General features: G+C 50.9%; 1 protein-coding gene across 3 annotated transcripts; it reads left to right on the top strand.

The window, feature by feature from the left end:
- Positions 1-594: 594 nt before the first annotated feature.
- Positions 595-15,072, top strand: CD19 (CD19 molecule). Of its 3 annotated transcripts, XM_082359662.1 has the most exons (17): positions 595-3,855; positions 4,220-4,951; positions 5,201-5,488; positions 5,812-6,015; positions 6,133-6,426; positions 7,464-7,571; positions 7,842-7,890; positions 8,214-8,302; positions 8,690-8,803; positions 8,926-9,030; positions 9,112-9,180; positions 9,285-9,344; positions 9,440-9,496; positions 10,074-10,166; positions 10,269-10,371; positions 10,482-11,345; positions 13,885-15,072. In XM_082359662.1, the coding sequence occupies exons 2-15, from the start codon at positions 4,726-4,728 to the stop codon at positions 10,355-10,357; spliced, it is 1,845 nt and encodes a 614-aa protein (XP_082215788.1). In that variant the 5' UTR covers positions 595-3,855; positions 4,220-4,725; the 3' UTR covers positions 10,358-10,371; positions 10,482-11,345; positions 13,885-15,072. The 3 variants fall into 3 exon arrangements, with proteins under 3 accessions (XP_082215788.1, XP_082215787.1, XP_082215786.1); XM_082359661.1 differs by lacking the exon at positions 10,482-11,345 and having other exon boundaries at positions 8,926-9,180; positions 14,370-15,072; XM_082359660.1 differs by lacking the exon at positions 13,885-15,072 and having other exon boundaries at positions 8,926-9,180; positions 10,482-13,878.
- Positions 15,073-16,333: the final 1,261 nt, after the last annotated feature.

Below are 16,333 nucleotides of genomic sequence, written 5' to 3'. Positions count from 1 at the left end.
GGGTGGCCGAGCCTCGGCCGAAGATTTCCGAGTGGACTCCCGGCCGCGGCCGCAGGTCCCGCCCCTCCCCGCCTTCTTTGTTGGGCAGCGGTGCTCGAGAAGGACTCCTGCCCTTCAAACCCCGAAGTAGTTCTTTCGTCAAAGGCCTTTGGGCGTCTCCGCGTGACCTTGGAAGCTTTGCTCAAATTACACCTCCTCCGGGACGCCCACTGCCTCAGCCTAAGGAGGGCGAAGCTCTCGCGGTCTCTCCCAAGCCCCGGAGCTGACCCCTTTGATCGGTCACTGGCTGCCCTTCCGCCAGAGCTTGGCTCACGTTACAGCGAATTGTGGTCTGGCCTCCCTGCACCTCCGCTTTCGTGGAGCGTCCCTCGGGACAGGGCTGCTGGGTCGACTTCACTTTTCTGGGCGCCTGGGTCCCCGCGTAGTCAGTCGTAGAAGTCAGAAACGTCCATGTCCCCACCCCCACTTTGATATTCAGCCGGTCACCGCTTCCTGCTAATCTTCCCTCCACCTCCCAGTGCCTCTCAAATCCCTCCTTTCCTCTGTCGGCCGCTGCCCTAGGTCAAGCTCTCATTATCTGTGACCTCTCCCCTCCAACAGCCGACCTGACTTCTCCCCTTGGACGGTGACAGGTAACTCAAACTTCAGTCTAGAGCCTTGATTCCCTTTCTCCCAAACCCGTTTCTCCCTCTGGAAAGTACATTCCAGAAGCCTGCAAGTCCTTGGTTCTTCGTGTCCTTCTGCAAGTCCTGTAAGCTCTACCTCCAAAAGACTGAATATTCCAGAACGGGTCCCTTTTTCTTCATCTTCAGCTCTGACACCTAGCCCCAGTCCCACCATCACTAGCCCCACCTAGCCGCAGTCCCCATCATCTCTTTCCTGAACTTCCACGCTGCCAGAGGCTCCCCCTGTGTTGCCATTTGGCCCCGTTAGTTAATTCTCAAAGCAATTAAGAGTGATCTTTGTAAAACAGGTCATGTCTCATTTAAAAATGGGCGAAGGACAGGAATAGACATTTCATTGATGTCATAGATGGCAAATATGTGCATGAAAGAAGATATCCAACATCATTAGCCATTAGGGAAGTGCAGATTTCCTATTTGCACACCTACCAGGACAGCTAAAATTTAAAAAGTGATAATACCAAATGCTGGTGAATAGATGGAGAAACTGAGTTTCTCATGTATTCCTGATGGGAATGTAAAAACGGTATAGCTACTGTGGAAAAGGGTACGACAGTTTCTTACAAAACTAAACATGACCTTACCTGAACACATCAAGCTTTTCCCCACCCCAGGTCTTGGCTCCGAAGTCACCTTCTCAGTGAAGCCTTCCCTGACCACCCTGTCTAAAGTAGCCACTTCTATCACCTGTCCACCATTAGATCGCAGTAGAGACTTCTCACCACCTGAAATTGATTATTGGTTAACTTATTTATTGTTTATTAACAATTGGTTAACCAATTGTTTACTGGTTAGCTTGTTTATTACCCCCTTTAGCCTTCTGTGGCCCCAAGACTTGAATCAGAGCTCCATGAGATTAAGAACGTTGTCTTTCTTGTACCCTGTTATTTTCCCAGCACCTAGCACAGTGCCGGGTAAATAAACAGTAGTAAATAAATATTTGGTGAATGAATGAATGAACACTTTCCTTACTGATCTCTCTGGCCTCCCTCCAACCCCCTCCCCTCCCCCACCCCACTGCAGCCTGGGTAGTTTTAGAAAATGCAAATCTGACCAGGTCAACTCCTAGATTATAAATCCCCAAGAGCTTCTTGCCCTCAGAATAAATCCAGACTCCCTGTATATGTGGCTTGGTTTCTTGGGAAGGGCATGAAATGTTGCCTGTAAATAAGGTTCCGGTCAACTATCAGGCTTGGATTTTAACCCGAGACCCTGGGAGTCATTGAAGGCTGTTGAGCAGTGGAAGCACACGGCTGATTCCAAGGAAACACTCTCTGTGAGGAATGTGGGTGGGAAGTAAAGGAGGTAGAGGACAGAGAGCCCACAAAAGAAGCTGTTGAAATGGTTCTGGTTGAGAAGAGTCCAAAACAAGAGAAAATTGACTCTAGAAATATTGAGGATAGAAAATGAACTAGCTTTGGTGACTGAGTACGTGGGGGAAAGAGAAAAGAAAGTTTTCTGTCACTCTTCCTAACTTCCTTCCCTTTTTATTTATTTATTTATTTATTTAGTTGATTTAAAATATTATGTTAGTTTCAGGTGTACGGCAGAGTGATTCGGTTGTATATATATATATATTTTTTTTTCAGATTATTTTCCATTATAGGTTATTACAAGATATTGAAGATAGTTTCCTGTGTTATACACTAAATCCTTGTTGCTTATCTATTTTATGTATAGTAATTTGTATCTGTTAATTGCGTACTCCTAATTTATCCCCCCCAACCACGTTCATTTCCCCTTCGGAAACCATAACTAACTTCCTTCATTTATACAACAAACACTTATTGAGCACCTACTGGATGCCAGTGAACCAGGCAGTAAAGACCCCTGTTGTAGCACAATGAATAATCTAGGGCAGGAGGCCAATGAGAAGACTAAAAACTAAACAAGCAGACTTTGGGACTGGGGCAAATGCTGGGAAGGAAATAAAACAGGCGTGTGAGGTTAATTTCAAAGTACCTGGGGTGTCAGGAAAGGCCTCTCTGAGGAAGCAATGTTTGAACTGAGAGTTGAGCAATGGAAAGGAGCCAGTGGAGCAAAGAGCCAAGAGTAGATCCAGGAAGAAGGGCAGCAAGTGCAAAGGCCCTGAGTCAGGGGCAGAGTGGCGGAGAGTTGAGGTAGGAAATGTAGTCACGGGCAGCCTCCCCCAGGCCTTTGGAATATTTATTTTAGGCAGATAACAGTCACTGGAATGTTCTAAGCAGGGAGCTGACATGCTCTAGCAAGAAGGCTCTGCTTGTGAGGCAGCTGGGAAGCTAGTGAAGGGATGAGAGAGATTCTGTTGAAGGAAAGGCAGATGGGGTCCTGCCCCCTCACCGGCTCCATTCTCTTCCCCCCACCCCAGCCACCCCAACACCCCCAAAGGGAGGTGGGGGCCCTGCCAGCCGGAAGGTCCCCTGGGGTTTGCCTAAGGCAAACAGGAAGCCACAGCCCAGTGAGACGGGCCTGGGAACCAGCAACTGAGAAAGCAGGTCTCCTGGGTCCCTGGCCCTTTTCCTTCCGTGACTGCAGCAGTGACAGACACAGAGATTCACATGGAGGGGGTGGGGCGGGGTGGGGGGGAGGAGAGAGAGAGAGAGAGAGAGGAGACATGGAGGGGTATGTGGCAGAAGAACACATTGAAGAGTCAGGACGCCTGGGTTCTGGTGCCCAGTTGTACCACCAGCCCAGTGTGTGATCTCAGGCAACACCCTGCCTTTGGTGGCGGGGGAGGGCTCGATTTTCCCACTTCTAAATGGGTTCCTTCCATAACTGAAGCAGGGGCTTCCTGGGGAAGAACTGGGAGACAAAGGGGCATTAACCATCAGTCATTCCTCAGTACCGCTGCAAAGGAGCCCCAGTGGCAGAATGGCTTGAACCCTTAGCTATTAATGGACACTGTCTCTCATGAACTGAGAGCGCTTGCTGTGTGCTGTGCTGGGCTACAAGTGCCGTATGTATATCATCCTGTTTAATCTCCACAAACAATATATATTTTTTTAATTTATGAAATTTATTTTCTTATATAAATTATGAATTTCTCTGGGTAGACAGCCTTCACCTTACTGCACTGATAGCACATCTGTAATACCAAGCTACAGGACAAGTCTTAACAAGGTCTGTATTCAACATAGCACTTGTCTACCGGGCACTGTAGAGCAGGATGAGGAAAAGCCAGGATCCATCTCAGGTGAAGAAGGGCGAGGGGGCAGTGTGTCTCCCCTTCTGACAGTTGTTTTTCTCTGGGGAAGGGGAACATGCAAAGTTATGTCTGGATTCTGGAAGTGGGAGGAGATCTTGGAGGCTGAGAAGCCCAATGCAGCACCGCAGCTCGGCTCCCTTTATCTCTGAGGGAAGCAGGGACTCCTCTTTCACTCATCTGTAACACGTCACTCTGGCCTGGCTGATACTTTGGGGAAACGGGGACAGGGGTCATCATCGAATTAGCAGCAATTAAGAACAGGCCATACACTGTCACAGTGTGGAGGTGTCGTCCTGGCCCCAGGGACCTGAGAGCACAAACAATATTTTGAGACTACGGTTATTATCCCCAGTTTACAGAGAAAGAAACTAAGGCTTAGAAAGATGAAGACATTTAGCCAAGTGGCGGAGGTGGAGGATTCAAACTCAGGTCTGCCAGATCCCACCGTATGTGTGATGGGCTGGTTGTACGGAGGTGGAGAAAGGCCCAAGAGATGTTGGTTGAATGAATGAAGGGTGTGTGTGTGTGAAGGGAAATGAACTAAGAGCCTGGGGTTGAAGGAGGGAGGAGGGGGAGAAGGAGAGAGCCTGGACCCAGTCATTCAACAAATATTCCTTGGTGCCTACACTATAACGTGCCAAGCGCTGTTCCAGGGCACTGTGTGTACAGTTGTGAACAGGACAAAGTCTCTGCCACAAGGGGCTTTCTAGTGGGGAAACAGAAATCCATCAAGAAAGGAGACATACAAATAAGATCATCTCACATGGTGGTAAGTGCTGTGATGAAAATAAAACACGGTAGCGGGGAGGAGGCGAGTTTTGTGGTTCTGGAGGGGTGCATGGAGAAAGGGCCTGAGGCATGACCACCCCTTCCTCTCCGGGGGGACTGCCCGTCCTCCCCCACAGACGTCCATGGTTCAGTGCCCACCAGGTCCCCGCCTGCCCCAGCATCCCCCGCGCGGCGAAGCTGGGTGTCCCGGGGAGTTTGGCCACCATGCCACCTCCTCTCCTCCTCTTCTTCCTCCTCCTGTTCCTTACCCCCATGGGAGTCGGGCCCCAGGAAACACACCTACTGGAGGCTAAAGGTATGTCCGGAGGGCAGAGATGGATGGAAGGGCTGGAAACCTGGGCTCCGGTTGGGTGCCCCTGGGCAAGTCACTTACCCTCTCTGAGCCTCCATTTTGTTATTTGTAAAATTCAGGGGAGGACTGCAAGGACTCTGAGGACGTATCCACTCCCAGCTGGTGGGGTCGTCGGCTTTATAACCCAGTGTGAGGCGTGAAGGGGGCTAGGGGCTCCTCACTCCCCACCCCCATCCTTCTCTCTCTCCACAGAGGGAGGCAATGCTGTGCTGCCATGCCTTGAAGGTCTCTCAGATGGTCCCCCTGAGCAGCTGGCCTGGTTTCGGGGCTCCCAATCAACACCCTTCTTAGAGCTGAGCCTAGGGTTACCAGGCCTGGGCATCCATGTAGGGCCCCTGGGCACCCTGAAGGAGCCCCAGGGAACCTTGCTGTTCATCTTCAATGTCTCCGACCAGATGGGGGGCTTCTACCTGTGCCAGCCAGGCCCCTCTTCTGAGCAAGACTGGCAGCCTGGCTGGACGGTCAGCGTGAAGGGCAGCGGTGAGGTCCGGGCTGGGGCAGGGAGGGCTGGATGAGAAGAGGGAGGCCCACCGTAGATGGAGGAGATCCAGCAGCTGAAATGGATCTGGAGGGAGGGGCTGGAGGGTCCGAGGGACAAGCTGGGAGCCAGTTTTAGGTGGCTTCTAAAAACTGCTGTGGCTTCGTGACGTCAACACTGCGCTGCTCTGTATTTGTCTTTCACTCTTTTCTCTGAGTCGCCGTTTCTCTGTCTCTCTCTGGGTCTTTGCCTCTGCCTTTCTGGGTCTCTGTATCTCTCTGCCTCTCCTAGATGTCTCTGTATCTGGTTCTGGGTATCTTCCCAGGAGAACTGTTCCGGTGGAATGCTTCAGACCTAAATGACCCAAGCTGTGGCCTGGGGGACAGGTCCTCAGAGGGCCCCAGGCCCTCTTCTGGTCACCCCACAAGGTCCCAGCTCTATGTGTGGGCCAAGAACCGCCCTGAGATCTTACACACAGACTCTGCCTGTGCCCCACCTAACGGCACTTTGAACCAGAGCAACAACCATGGTAAGGTGCTGGGGAGATGCCAGGAAGTGGGGGGATGGTAACTGGGAACTGGAGGGTGTGCAGGGGAGAAGACCCCCAAGGACTACACTTTCCTCGCCTTGGCTCTCCTTGCCCCAGACCTCACTGTGGCCCCTGGCTCCACACTCTCGCTGTCCTGTGGGGCATCCCGTACCTCATTGGCCAGAGGCCCCATCTCCTGGATCCATGTGCGTCCCAAGAAGCCTAGCATCAAATTGCTGAGCCTAAACCTGAGTGAGGATGCCCAACTCAGAGAGATGTGGGTCATGGGCACCCTCGGGGGAAAGGCTGTTCTGTTGCTGCCCGAGACCACAGCTCAAGATGCTGGCATCTATCATTGTAACCATGGCAACGTGACCACCCAGGTGCAGCTGAAGGTCACTGCCCAGTCAGGTAGAGTTTCTCCCAATTGTGGGGCATCTGAGTGGGGCTACTGGGAAGAACCGGAAGCACGGCAACCTTGGTTCCCCAACCTGAGGGCTAGTAGCAGCCTCATCCCGAGCCCCAACCTCTACACTGAACACTGACCCCAACTTTTTCCTCCCTTGCTTCCAAGACATTACTTTTCTGGGTCTTTTACCACTGGTTGTTCCTTCCCATCAACTTTGGGAGAGGCTTCCTTCCTCCCTCATTCCTCACTGTTGGAGCCTTGAGCCCTCTTCTTATCCCTGTCTACACTCTCTCACCCTTGATTACACACTCTTCCTGTTTGACCTCCTTTACTCCCATGGCTCCTTAGGCCACCATGCCTTGGTGACTCAGTTCCATACACCCCACACCCAACCAACTCCTGGCATTGCCATTTGATGTCCCATGGACATTGCAGGCTCAACATGTACAAAATCAAACTTGATATCTTCCTCAAGCACAGTCTTCTAGGTGGCCCTAGAAGTGAAGGACACTACCACCTGCCCATGTGCCCAAGCCAGCAACCTGGGCATCCTTCCTTTCCTCACCTGTCCATCAAATTGGCCATAATGTTCTGCCCATTCTGTCTCCCTTCTTTCAATCCTACCATGCTACTGCAACCACAATTCTCAAACTCATCCTGAACTTTCCCTCCAAACTCGACCTCAGCAGCACATTGCCGCATCTCACCTCTAACCTTGTGAACTCAACTCTGCCCTTTACGTTGACCATGGCTGTCCTTAACTGCAGCAGGAAGCTGATCATTATGCTCCCCTTAATCCTAACATTGTGTCTGACTATAGTCATAGTTTGTTCATGGTTTGCTTAACAGATGCCACTCCAGGCCCCGTGCCAGGCTCCGGGTCCTCAGAGGGAGGGAGGAGTGCCCTCCCTGTAGCTTGGGATGTTGAGGATCTGTGTCTTGCCCCGGCCCTCCAGACTTATGGCCCTTTGAGGTCTTGAGGCTGGACAGCAAGATGCCAGCCCGGGGTCTTCAACTCATAGCTCCTTCCCCCTAGCAGTATGGCATTGGCTACTGGAGACTGGTTGCTGGATAGTCCCTGTTGTGACTTTAGTTTATCTGATCTTCTGCCTGGGTTCCCTGGTGGGCTTTCTTCATCTTCGAAGAGGTGAGTCATGTCCCCCAGCTGGTCTTCCCAAACTTACCCCTCCCTCCTCAGGAGAGGCCACACTGGCCAGTCTGACAACCACCTGTTTCTCCTCCCACACCTCCCCCACAGACCTCAGAATCCTGCCCCCACTCCTTTTCTACCCCCTCCCCCAAACTACCCGAGCTCTTTGGAATTTGAAATCCCATCTCCTCCAAGTGACTTTCCCAGCATCCCCCAAATCTTCACTCTTGAGTCCCTCCTCTGATCATTCCCCTTAACTCCCACCAGCCCTGATCCTGAGGAGGAAAAGAAAGCGAATGACAGATCCCACTAGAAGGTAATGATGCCAGCGCCCTCCAGGCTCCCACTCCTGCACTTTCACCTTATGCTTTGCACTTGCTGTTTCCTCTGCTCAGGGTGTCTTTTCTCCATCTCTATGGTTGAAATACTGCCCAACCATCAAAGCCCAGCACCAAAGCTACCTCCTCTGTGAAGTCCTCCTTCGAGTGATCGCAGACCCCTCTGTAGGCTGTGGCAGAACAGAGGTGCTCATAACAAGTGACCACATTTTAACCTCTGAGGGTCTAGCCTGAATCTTGAGTGTCCCCTCCAGTCCCCTCCAGGCCTGGCCTCACAGTGCAATTCCCCTTCCTCCGCCAGGTTCTTCAAAGTGACGCCTCCCCCTGGAAACGGGGCCCAGAACCAGTACGGGAACATGCTCTCCCTCTCCACTCCCCACTCAGGCACGGGTAGGAGGCACCGCCAGGTCCCTGACCCAGAGCTAGAGCCCCACCCATTTTCCTCATCCTTCTAGACCCCTGAGCTCCAGGCCTTCCCGAGCTCGGAGCTCCGCCTTCAGAAAAGAGCCCGCCCCATGGTGCGGAGTCCCGCCCAGACTTGAGCCCCGCCCCCAGGACCAAGGCCCGCCCCCAGAACTCGTATCCCGGCCCCCAGACTCGGGACCTGAAGTCCGGTTCTGACCCCAGAACCTCGCCCGAGACTTCAGGCCACGCCTCTAGATTTAGATCCCGCCCCGCTGGCTCAAGGCTGGGTACCTAGACCCGGAGTCCTCCAGCAGGCCCTGAAGCATCCTCTGCCCGTAGCCCTGACCGCCCCCATCTCCTCTCACCCGCCAGGACGCGCCCTGCGGTGGGCTGCGGGCCTGGGAGCCACCGTGCCGTCCTACGGAAATCCGCGCAGCGACGTCCAGGAGGCCAGAGCCGCGGGGTCCCGGAGCCCACCAGGAACCGGTGATCGAGGGGGGTGGTTACTCACATGGGAGGTGTTGGAGCGGTCTGTGGCGGGAATAGTGGACTGGGGCCTGGAGGAGGGGGGCCGTGACCCGGTTCCCACCCCCATCCCCAAACCCCAGGCCCAGAAGAAGAGGAAGCGGAGGCCTATGAGGAGCCGGACAGTGAGGAGGGCTCCGAGTTCTACGAGAACGACTCCAACCTTGGGCAGGACCAGCTCTCCCAGGGTAAGACTGCCCTCCCTCATCCTCACCTTCTCAGCCGGGTGGGCTGTGGGCCCTCCCTGGATCCCCCTCCTTCTCCACCAGATGGCAGCGGCTATGAGAACCCTGAGGAAGGGGTCTTGGGTCCTGAGGATGAAGACTCCTTCTCCAATGGTAATCTGGGGTACTCGTGGGGCCTCATAGACTTGGGAGAACCCACAGGGCTGTGGATCCCCTACAGGGCCAGAGTGGTCCCTGGAGTTCTCTTTTTTCGGCAGCAGCTGAGTCTTATGAGAATGAGGATGAAGAACTGGCCCAGCCAGTTGCCAGGACAACAGGTGTGTGTGAGGATGGTCACATTCCTGCGGGGTGGGTGGTGGTGGTGGTGTGTGTGACGCGAAGGCTGGGAGTGACTTCCCTCTTCCTTCTCCAGACTTCCTGAGCCCCCATGGGTCAGCCTGGGACCCCAGCAGGGAGGCAACCTCCCTTGGTGAGAAGTGCTTGGGACCTGCCTGTCTTGTCCAGATTGGGTTGATGTGGCCTCGGCTCTAATGTCAGGCCCGACCTTGACCTTGGTTCTGACCCCAAACCCAAGCCCAATCCTGACCTTAGATTTGACTCCTAACTCTAACCTCAACGCTGACCCCAATGCCCATCCTGACGCCCACTATTCACCCCATCCCTCATCATCAACATCAGCCCCAACCCCAATCCAGTTCCAGCCTGGACTTTGACCTCCAGCTCACCTCAGCCCCAATGCAGACCTCAGCTTTGACCTGAGCTGTCTCTACAACCTCCACACAACTCTGACTTTGACTCCTTCCAATTCCGTTCTTCACTTTTTCTCTGACCACGACCATAATCTAACCACATGTGATCAAACCCTACAACAAACAAGGGCCCAGAACCTGATGCTACCCCTGTCACTCCTTCCTAATACAATATTGTTCAAGCCTTCCACTTTCCTCTGCCCCTAAGACTCCCTCAGTATCTTAGGCTGCACTTCCCTTCCCCAAGCCCCCAGCATGGCTCCCAGGCTTCCAACTCTCCATCCCCTGGCCAAGCAGGGTCCCAGTCTTATGAGGATATGAGAGGGATCCTGTATGCAGCCCCCCAGCTCCGCTTTGTTCAAGCCCAGCCTGGTCCCAGTCATGAAGAAGGTGGGTGCTTCTCCTGCTGTCTCCCATTGTCCTCTGAGGCTTCCTCCCTCCCGGCTGACTTTCAGCTCCACTTATATCTTACTCCTTCCTGGTCCTGACCAGATGCAGACTCTTACGAGAACATGGATAATCCCGATGGACCAGAACCAGCATGGCGAGGAGGGGGCCACATGGGCACCTGGAGCAACTAGGTGATTCCCTTCAGGTGAGCTGGGAACTGCCCTCCAGGGATGGGAAAGAAGACGGGAGATGAATAGGGATGGTAGTGGGGTGCTGGCTCCTGGCCTGCTCCCCATTACCATTTCTTCTGCATAGCATGGGCCTCCTCAGGCCCCTGAGATCCACACCTGACTCTGAAATCTGGGACCCCCAGCAGATGGCGCCAGCCTCTGGAGCAGTGTTACTCAGGATGCGTGTTATCTGTGTACACACACAGTGTACACAAGCGAAACTTCGGCCCCCTTTGCACTCCCCAAATAAACTCAGTGAGCTCTTCCAATCCTGTGACATAGTGCCCTTGTGTGGGAGGGGAAGGGAAGGTGAGGATGCATGTATTCCCATCCCCTCTTGAATCCAGCGGAGGAGGGAGAACTGCATCTCCGGAACCACAGGGCCTTTTCCCCGCCTGGGGCTTGGCCTGCACTCATCTCCCTCACTTGCCTGCCATTCCCGCCAGCCAGTCATTCAATCATTGTTCATTCAGCAGTTGCATTCGTGGTGCCCAGTGAAGACGAAGCAATCCAGGAATTGGCAGTCATCACTGCCATTTATTGAGCATCTACTATGTTCTAACATTAATGAAGGCATTTAACCTTTCTAATCATCTCTTATGTGCCAGGATTGTATCAGAGTATTTTATGTATACTTTAAGTGTGTGTATGTTTATATATATTAGCTCATTTTATCTTCACAAACAACCCTATTTCATAGATGAGGAGACTGAGGCAGAGACCCTAAATTACATGCCCAAGGCTTACCTAGATAATAAATGCTGGGGTCAGAACTTGAACTCTGGCCATCTAATTCCAGAGCCTATATCATTCTTGACACTCTCCCTTCCTAGGTGCAGTTGTGTAGATGGAAAACCAAGGGTCAGAGAGGCCAAGTCATGCACTTAGCACTTCACAGAGCTGAATCCAGAAATCTGGCTGCTGTTCTAGCCATTGTGCCTACTGCCTGGTAAACTGCCTATGATATAAACCACAAACACAAAGACTTCAGAGCTAAAAGTCTCCAGGCCCTGAAACCATTATGTAGCAAGCTCTACCACACCCAAATTCCTGCCTGTCTCAGGCAGAGGTGGACTCAGTCATTGATAGTCTTGGTGTCATCTGCCTGGTCTCCCCAGCTCCAGTGCTCTTCTGAAACCCAGGACTGGCATCTGAAACCTAGTCCCTCTCCTGCTCCAGAAGTTTCAATGCTCTCTGTAAGATTGCCTAGACTTTTTCAGTACCTATATTTTTATTTCTAGAATTCCTTTTCTTAACGCACCTGTTCTTTCTTCATAATGTCCTGTGTTTGTTTTTGAGACTCTATTCCTTCTTTATCTCTGAACCTTTAAAACTTACTTTAACTGTATTAATGCTATTATGATGTGCCAGGCATTGTTCTAATAAATACTTTACAAGTAACATCCCATTTCATCTTCATGACAATTCTATGAAAAAGGTACGCTAAAATTATTATCACCTTGGAGCTGAGAAGACTGAGGCACAGAGAAATTCAATACTTCAGTTGCTAGCTGACTTTAGGCAACTTACTCAAGCTCAATGACCTTCAGTGTTCCCAGTTATAAAGTAACATTGGGGAGGAGGTGATTATCATCATCTGTACAATGGGGTGTTTCTCCTGCAGGAGTTTCTTTGTGTTTCTCCTGCAGGAGTCCTTTGCCCCACTCACATCTTCTGGGGCCAGCTTGCTTTGGCTTCTGCCACAGTCTTACAGGCTACACAGGTTTCTGACCATTTTATTCAGAGCAGGCTTTTGCCCTAGGGGTTTGGTCTGACTACAAGCCCATACTCTGGTGACCCTGGGGATTCTGATTTCCTGTGGTGACTTTTTCCAAACTGCATCCCAAGGCCTGTGGATGGATTTTTTTCCCCTCTGTCTTCTGTGCCCAGAAGAGACAGTCCTTTCTCAGCTCCCAGCTTTGTGCATGGGGCTTAGTTTCAGCTCTCTGCTCTTCCTGGGGACTCAGCCTTAACCTCTGTCCCCATGGGGGCATTAAAACTCCAATCCTAGGGATCCCAGCATTCCCATGCGCTGCCCTCTCAATGTTGTGGCTTTGATTTCCTTGTTATTTCTAGCACCAGGGAGATTCTGTCCTGCTTTGAGCTCAAGTATCTATTACGAAAAAGAAAAGAAAGAAAGCGATGCCTCTTGTTATATTTGCATAATGTATGCTTGGAATGCGGGGGATGGGAAGTGAACCTTCAGCATTTCCTTGGGCTTCCATCTTGGACACAGTCCATGTGGCAGAAACAAAATAAAAAAATAAATAAATATCCCAGATCTAGCTCAGGATTCACACCCCGAACTTACCCTTCAGCTAATGTAAGCTTTCCATATCGCCAAAGTTCCCACCATTCCCTATTGCCTTTCACCCAGGCTGCTTCATTCATGTAGGTCTCCTGCCTGTGCCTGAATCATTTGAACATGACACTCCTGGTGAAAACATCCTACCTTCTCAAGGGTGAATCCATGTCTGGGTCTTCTCTGTGCCCCTGGTACCCAGCCGGGGGATGGCAGAGATCAGGAGCTCAGGAAATGAGTGGGGAAGGAGGAGTGAATGAAGGACTGTGCCAGGTCCTGAGATTCAGGGGCCAGAGGCTGGAGCTACTCCTGTGAGCTCTGCTACCCAGCGAAGTCTTGGGAGAAGATGAGGAACAGAGGTGTGCTAACTCCAGCCCAGTGCTCTGGAATCAGACTACCTGAGTTTGAATGCCAGCTCCAACCCTTTCTGGCTGTGTGACTCAAACTCTCTGTGCTGCAGTTTCCTGGTCTGTAGAATAGGGATAATAATGATAGCTACCTTAAGTGAATCTTAAATGAGATGTAAAGCACATGACAGTAGCATAGTAGGCACTGGAACATTAGCTATTATTATTATTTGGCATTTATTAAGGGCCTACTGTGTCCCAGGAGCCAGAGGGCACACAGAATATTTGGATTAAGAACTCCTCCAGTGCAGGGACCTGCTCAGAAGAAAGCCACACTCCAAAGCTTCACAAATTCCCACCCCATGACCTGTTTCTTTGGCAGGGACTGGACCACTTATAGTTCCTGAACAAGATTTAGGGAGAAGGAGCCTTGAGAGAGGTTTCAGGCCCCCACGGTCACCCCTAGTTTGCAGGGGCCTCCCAGGTAGGGACCAAGGCTGCAGAAGGGCTTTTGGTGCAATCTCTATGCTTCCAGCCTTACTATAAAGAGTGGATGAAGAGTTCCCAGGGCTAGGAGGTCCTTGGAGTCCACTCTGCCAAGTCCAGAGTCTTTGTTCCTTGGGAAGCAGCCTCACCTGCTGGGGTTGTGTGCTTTCAGTCTTGACCTTGGCTGAGTCTACTTGGAGGACTTGAAGTGTGGGCTGAGTTGGGGTGTGTGTGTAGAGGATATCAGTGTAGCAGAGGAGGGGGATGGGATGGGATGTGGGTGGTCATCAAGATGCCGTACTGGGGGGACTTCCCTGGTGGCGCAGGGGTTAAGAATCCACCTGCCAATGCAGGGGACATGGGTTCGAGCCCTGGTCCGGGATGATCCCACATGCCGCGAGCAGCTAAGCCCATGTGCCACAACTACAGAAGCCCGAGCGCCTAGAGCCTGTTGTCTGCAACAAGAGAAGCCACCGCAATGAGAAGCCCACGCACTGCAGCGAAGAGTAGCCCCCGCTCGCCGCAACTAGAGAAATCCCGCGTGCAGCAATGAAGACCCAACACAGCCAAAAATAGATAAATAAATTAATTAATTTGTAAAAAAAAAAAAAAAAAAGATGCTGTACTGGATGGATGTGTGAAGTACAAGTTATGTGAATGTTATGTGTGTGAGAGACAGGTGGTATTGGGTGTATGCTGTGTGGGTGTTATGTGTGAAGTATGGTGTGGCATGTACAGTGTGAGGTGTCAGGGGAGTGAAAATTAATAAAAGGAAACCTCACTAAAATGGAGTCTGAAGGGGGAGCTTTCATGCTGTACCACTTGTCATCAATTACAGGAAGAACTGTCAGTTAAAGACCCCAACAGAAGAATCATGGACAGGAAAGAATCATCAATTACAGGTCCCAACAAGAAAAGATGTACATTGCATCTCCTACAAGAAATCCACTACCGGAGCAACTCAGGCAATGAGAAACCATCATCACCCTGAACTCTCACGTTTCTCCAATGGACTTTCCTTCAAAACGACCCCTCCCAATGTCCTCCCTTTTCTCTATAAAATAACCTTCTTTGTTGGATTTGCCTATGGCTTTCGCTATAGCTTCCTTGTCCCAAATTGCAATTCCTCTGCCATTCCTGAATAAACCCATTCTTGCTGGTAAAATAACTGACTTTTATTTCTAAGGCCAATGGGGGTCATGCAGTTGGAGGCAATATGGGAGGTGTGAAGTGTAGGAGGGGTGTGTCTGTGTTAGTGCGCAAGTTTGTGTGCCCAACGCACAGTGACGCCAAACAAACCAAAACATTGAGGTTGGGAGCAGAGAAAGGTTTATTGCAGGGCCCTGCAAGGAGACAGGTGGCTCATGCACTAAAAAGCCCGGAGCTCCCCAAACGGTTTCGGCAAAGCATCGTTTTAAATATTTATTTATTTATTTATTTACTTTTGGCTGCGTTGGGTCTTCGTTGCTGCACACGGGCTTTCTTTAGTTGCAGCGAGCGGGGGCTGAGCAGGGGCTACTCTTCGTTGCTGTGCGTGGGCTTCTCATGTTGCGGAGCACGAGCTCTAGGCGCGTGGGCTCAGTAGTTGTGGCTCGCGGCCCCCTAGAGCGCAGGCTCAGTAGTTGTGGCGCACGGGCTTAGTTGCTCCACGGCATGTGGGATCTTCCCGGACCAGGGCTCGAACCCGTGTCCCCTGCATTGGCAGGCGGATTCTTAACCACTGCGCCACCAGGGAAGTCCTGGTGGGGGGTTTTCACATCTGTAAAACAACTTAGGAAGTGTGCATGAAATATTGTTATCTAGGTATCAATACTTCAGAGAGGAGCTAAAGCAGAGGATATGGGGGAAGGGCCTGTCCCGGGAAGGTCTCATAGGGTCCTGATCGGTTACATCTGTGCTGCGTCGGGGTGCATGTTGTATAGGAGTTGTGGATACAGTAGATGTGTGGAGGATATGTAGCCTCTGAGGTATGCAATGTCGTTGGTGGGTGTGTTGGGGAAATAGAATGAAAAAACAAAACCTTCTTCCAACCCAGAAAACCTCTACACAGAGGTAGTAGAGACAGAAAACAGTTTTATTATTATTTTTTTTGAGTTTTTGAATTTTATTTTATTTATTTTTTTATACAGCACGTTCTTATTAGTTATCTATTTTATACATATTAATGTATATGTGTCAATCCCAATCTCCCACTTCATCCCACCGCCACCCCACCCCACCACCACCCTCCGCCGCCACTTTCCCCTCTTGGTGTCCATACGTTTGAGAGAACAGTTTTATTATTGAATAAGCATTAAACAGAATGCCAGGCACATTACAGGCAATCCCCTGAGAGATGGATTGCAAAAGCAGAAAGAAATCTCACCATTTTATATAGCCAAGCAGGTACCACCCATTATCCTGTTTTCAATATAAAATTTCAAAACCCATATCTTGTTTTCAAGATAAACAATGACTAGGCCTCAAGTAAGAGGACTTGACACCACCTTTAGGCACACGTAGATCATCCTAACTTTATCATGGTGATTGGCTTTTATCCAAGGGCAAGACAAACTTCTGGCATCTTTTTTTTTTTTTTTTTTTCTAGAGTCTGATTTATCTAGTTTTCTTTCTTTTCTTTTTTTTAAAATTTTTATTGGAGTATAGTTGCTTTACAGTATTTTTGATGGGAGGTGGTTTTGTATATTGCAGCAGAGCCTCCATGAAGTTAGGCTGTTATTCTCCCGCTGGAGCTGGGAGATGGAGAGATTGGGAGCTATTTCCCATGATGCTTGCATTTCAAAAAGATGGCTCCAGAACTTA

This window comes from Balaenoptera borealis (genome assembly GCF_965194805.1).
Source record: "Balaenoptera borealis genome assembly, chromosome: 16".
Classification (NCBI taxonomy): Eukaryota; Metazoa; Chordata; class Mammalia; order Artiodactyla; family Balaenopteridae; genus Balaenoptera; species Balaenoptera borealis.
Note: the sequence above shows the minus strand (reverse complement) of the source record. Positions and strands in the feature narration are given on the sequence as shown.

Bases quoted from the DNA above. Each gene is read 5' to 3' on its own strand.
- CD19 (XM_082359661.1), top strand. From the start codon at position 4,726: ATGACCACCCCTTCCTCTCCGGGGGGACTGCCCGTCCTCCCCCACAGA. The intron at 8,303-8,689 runs GTAGGAGGCACC...CTCACCCGCCAG, and splicing joins CACTCCCCACTCAGGCACGG to GACGCGCCCTGCGGTGGGCT. The intron at 10,167-10,268 runs GTGGGTGCTTCT...GGTCCTGACCAG, and splicing joins TGGTCCCAGTCATGAAGAAG to ATGCAGACTCTTACGAGAAC.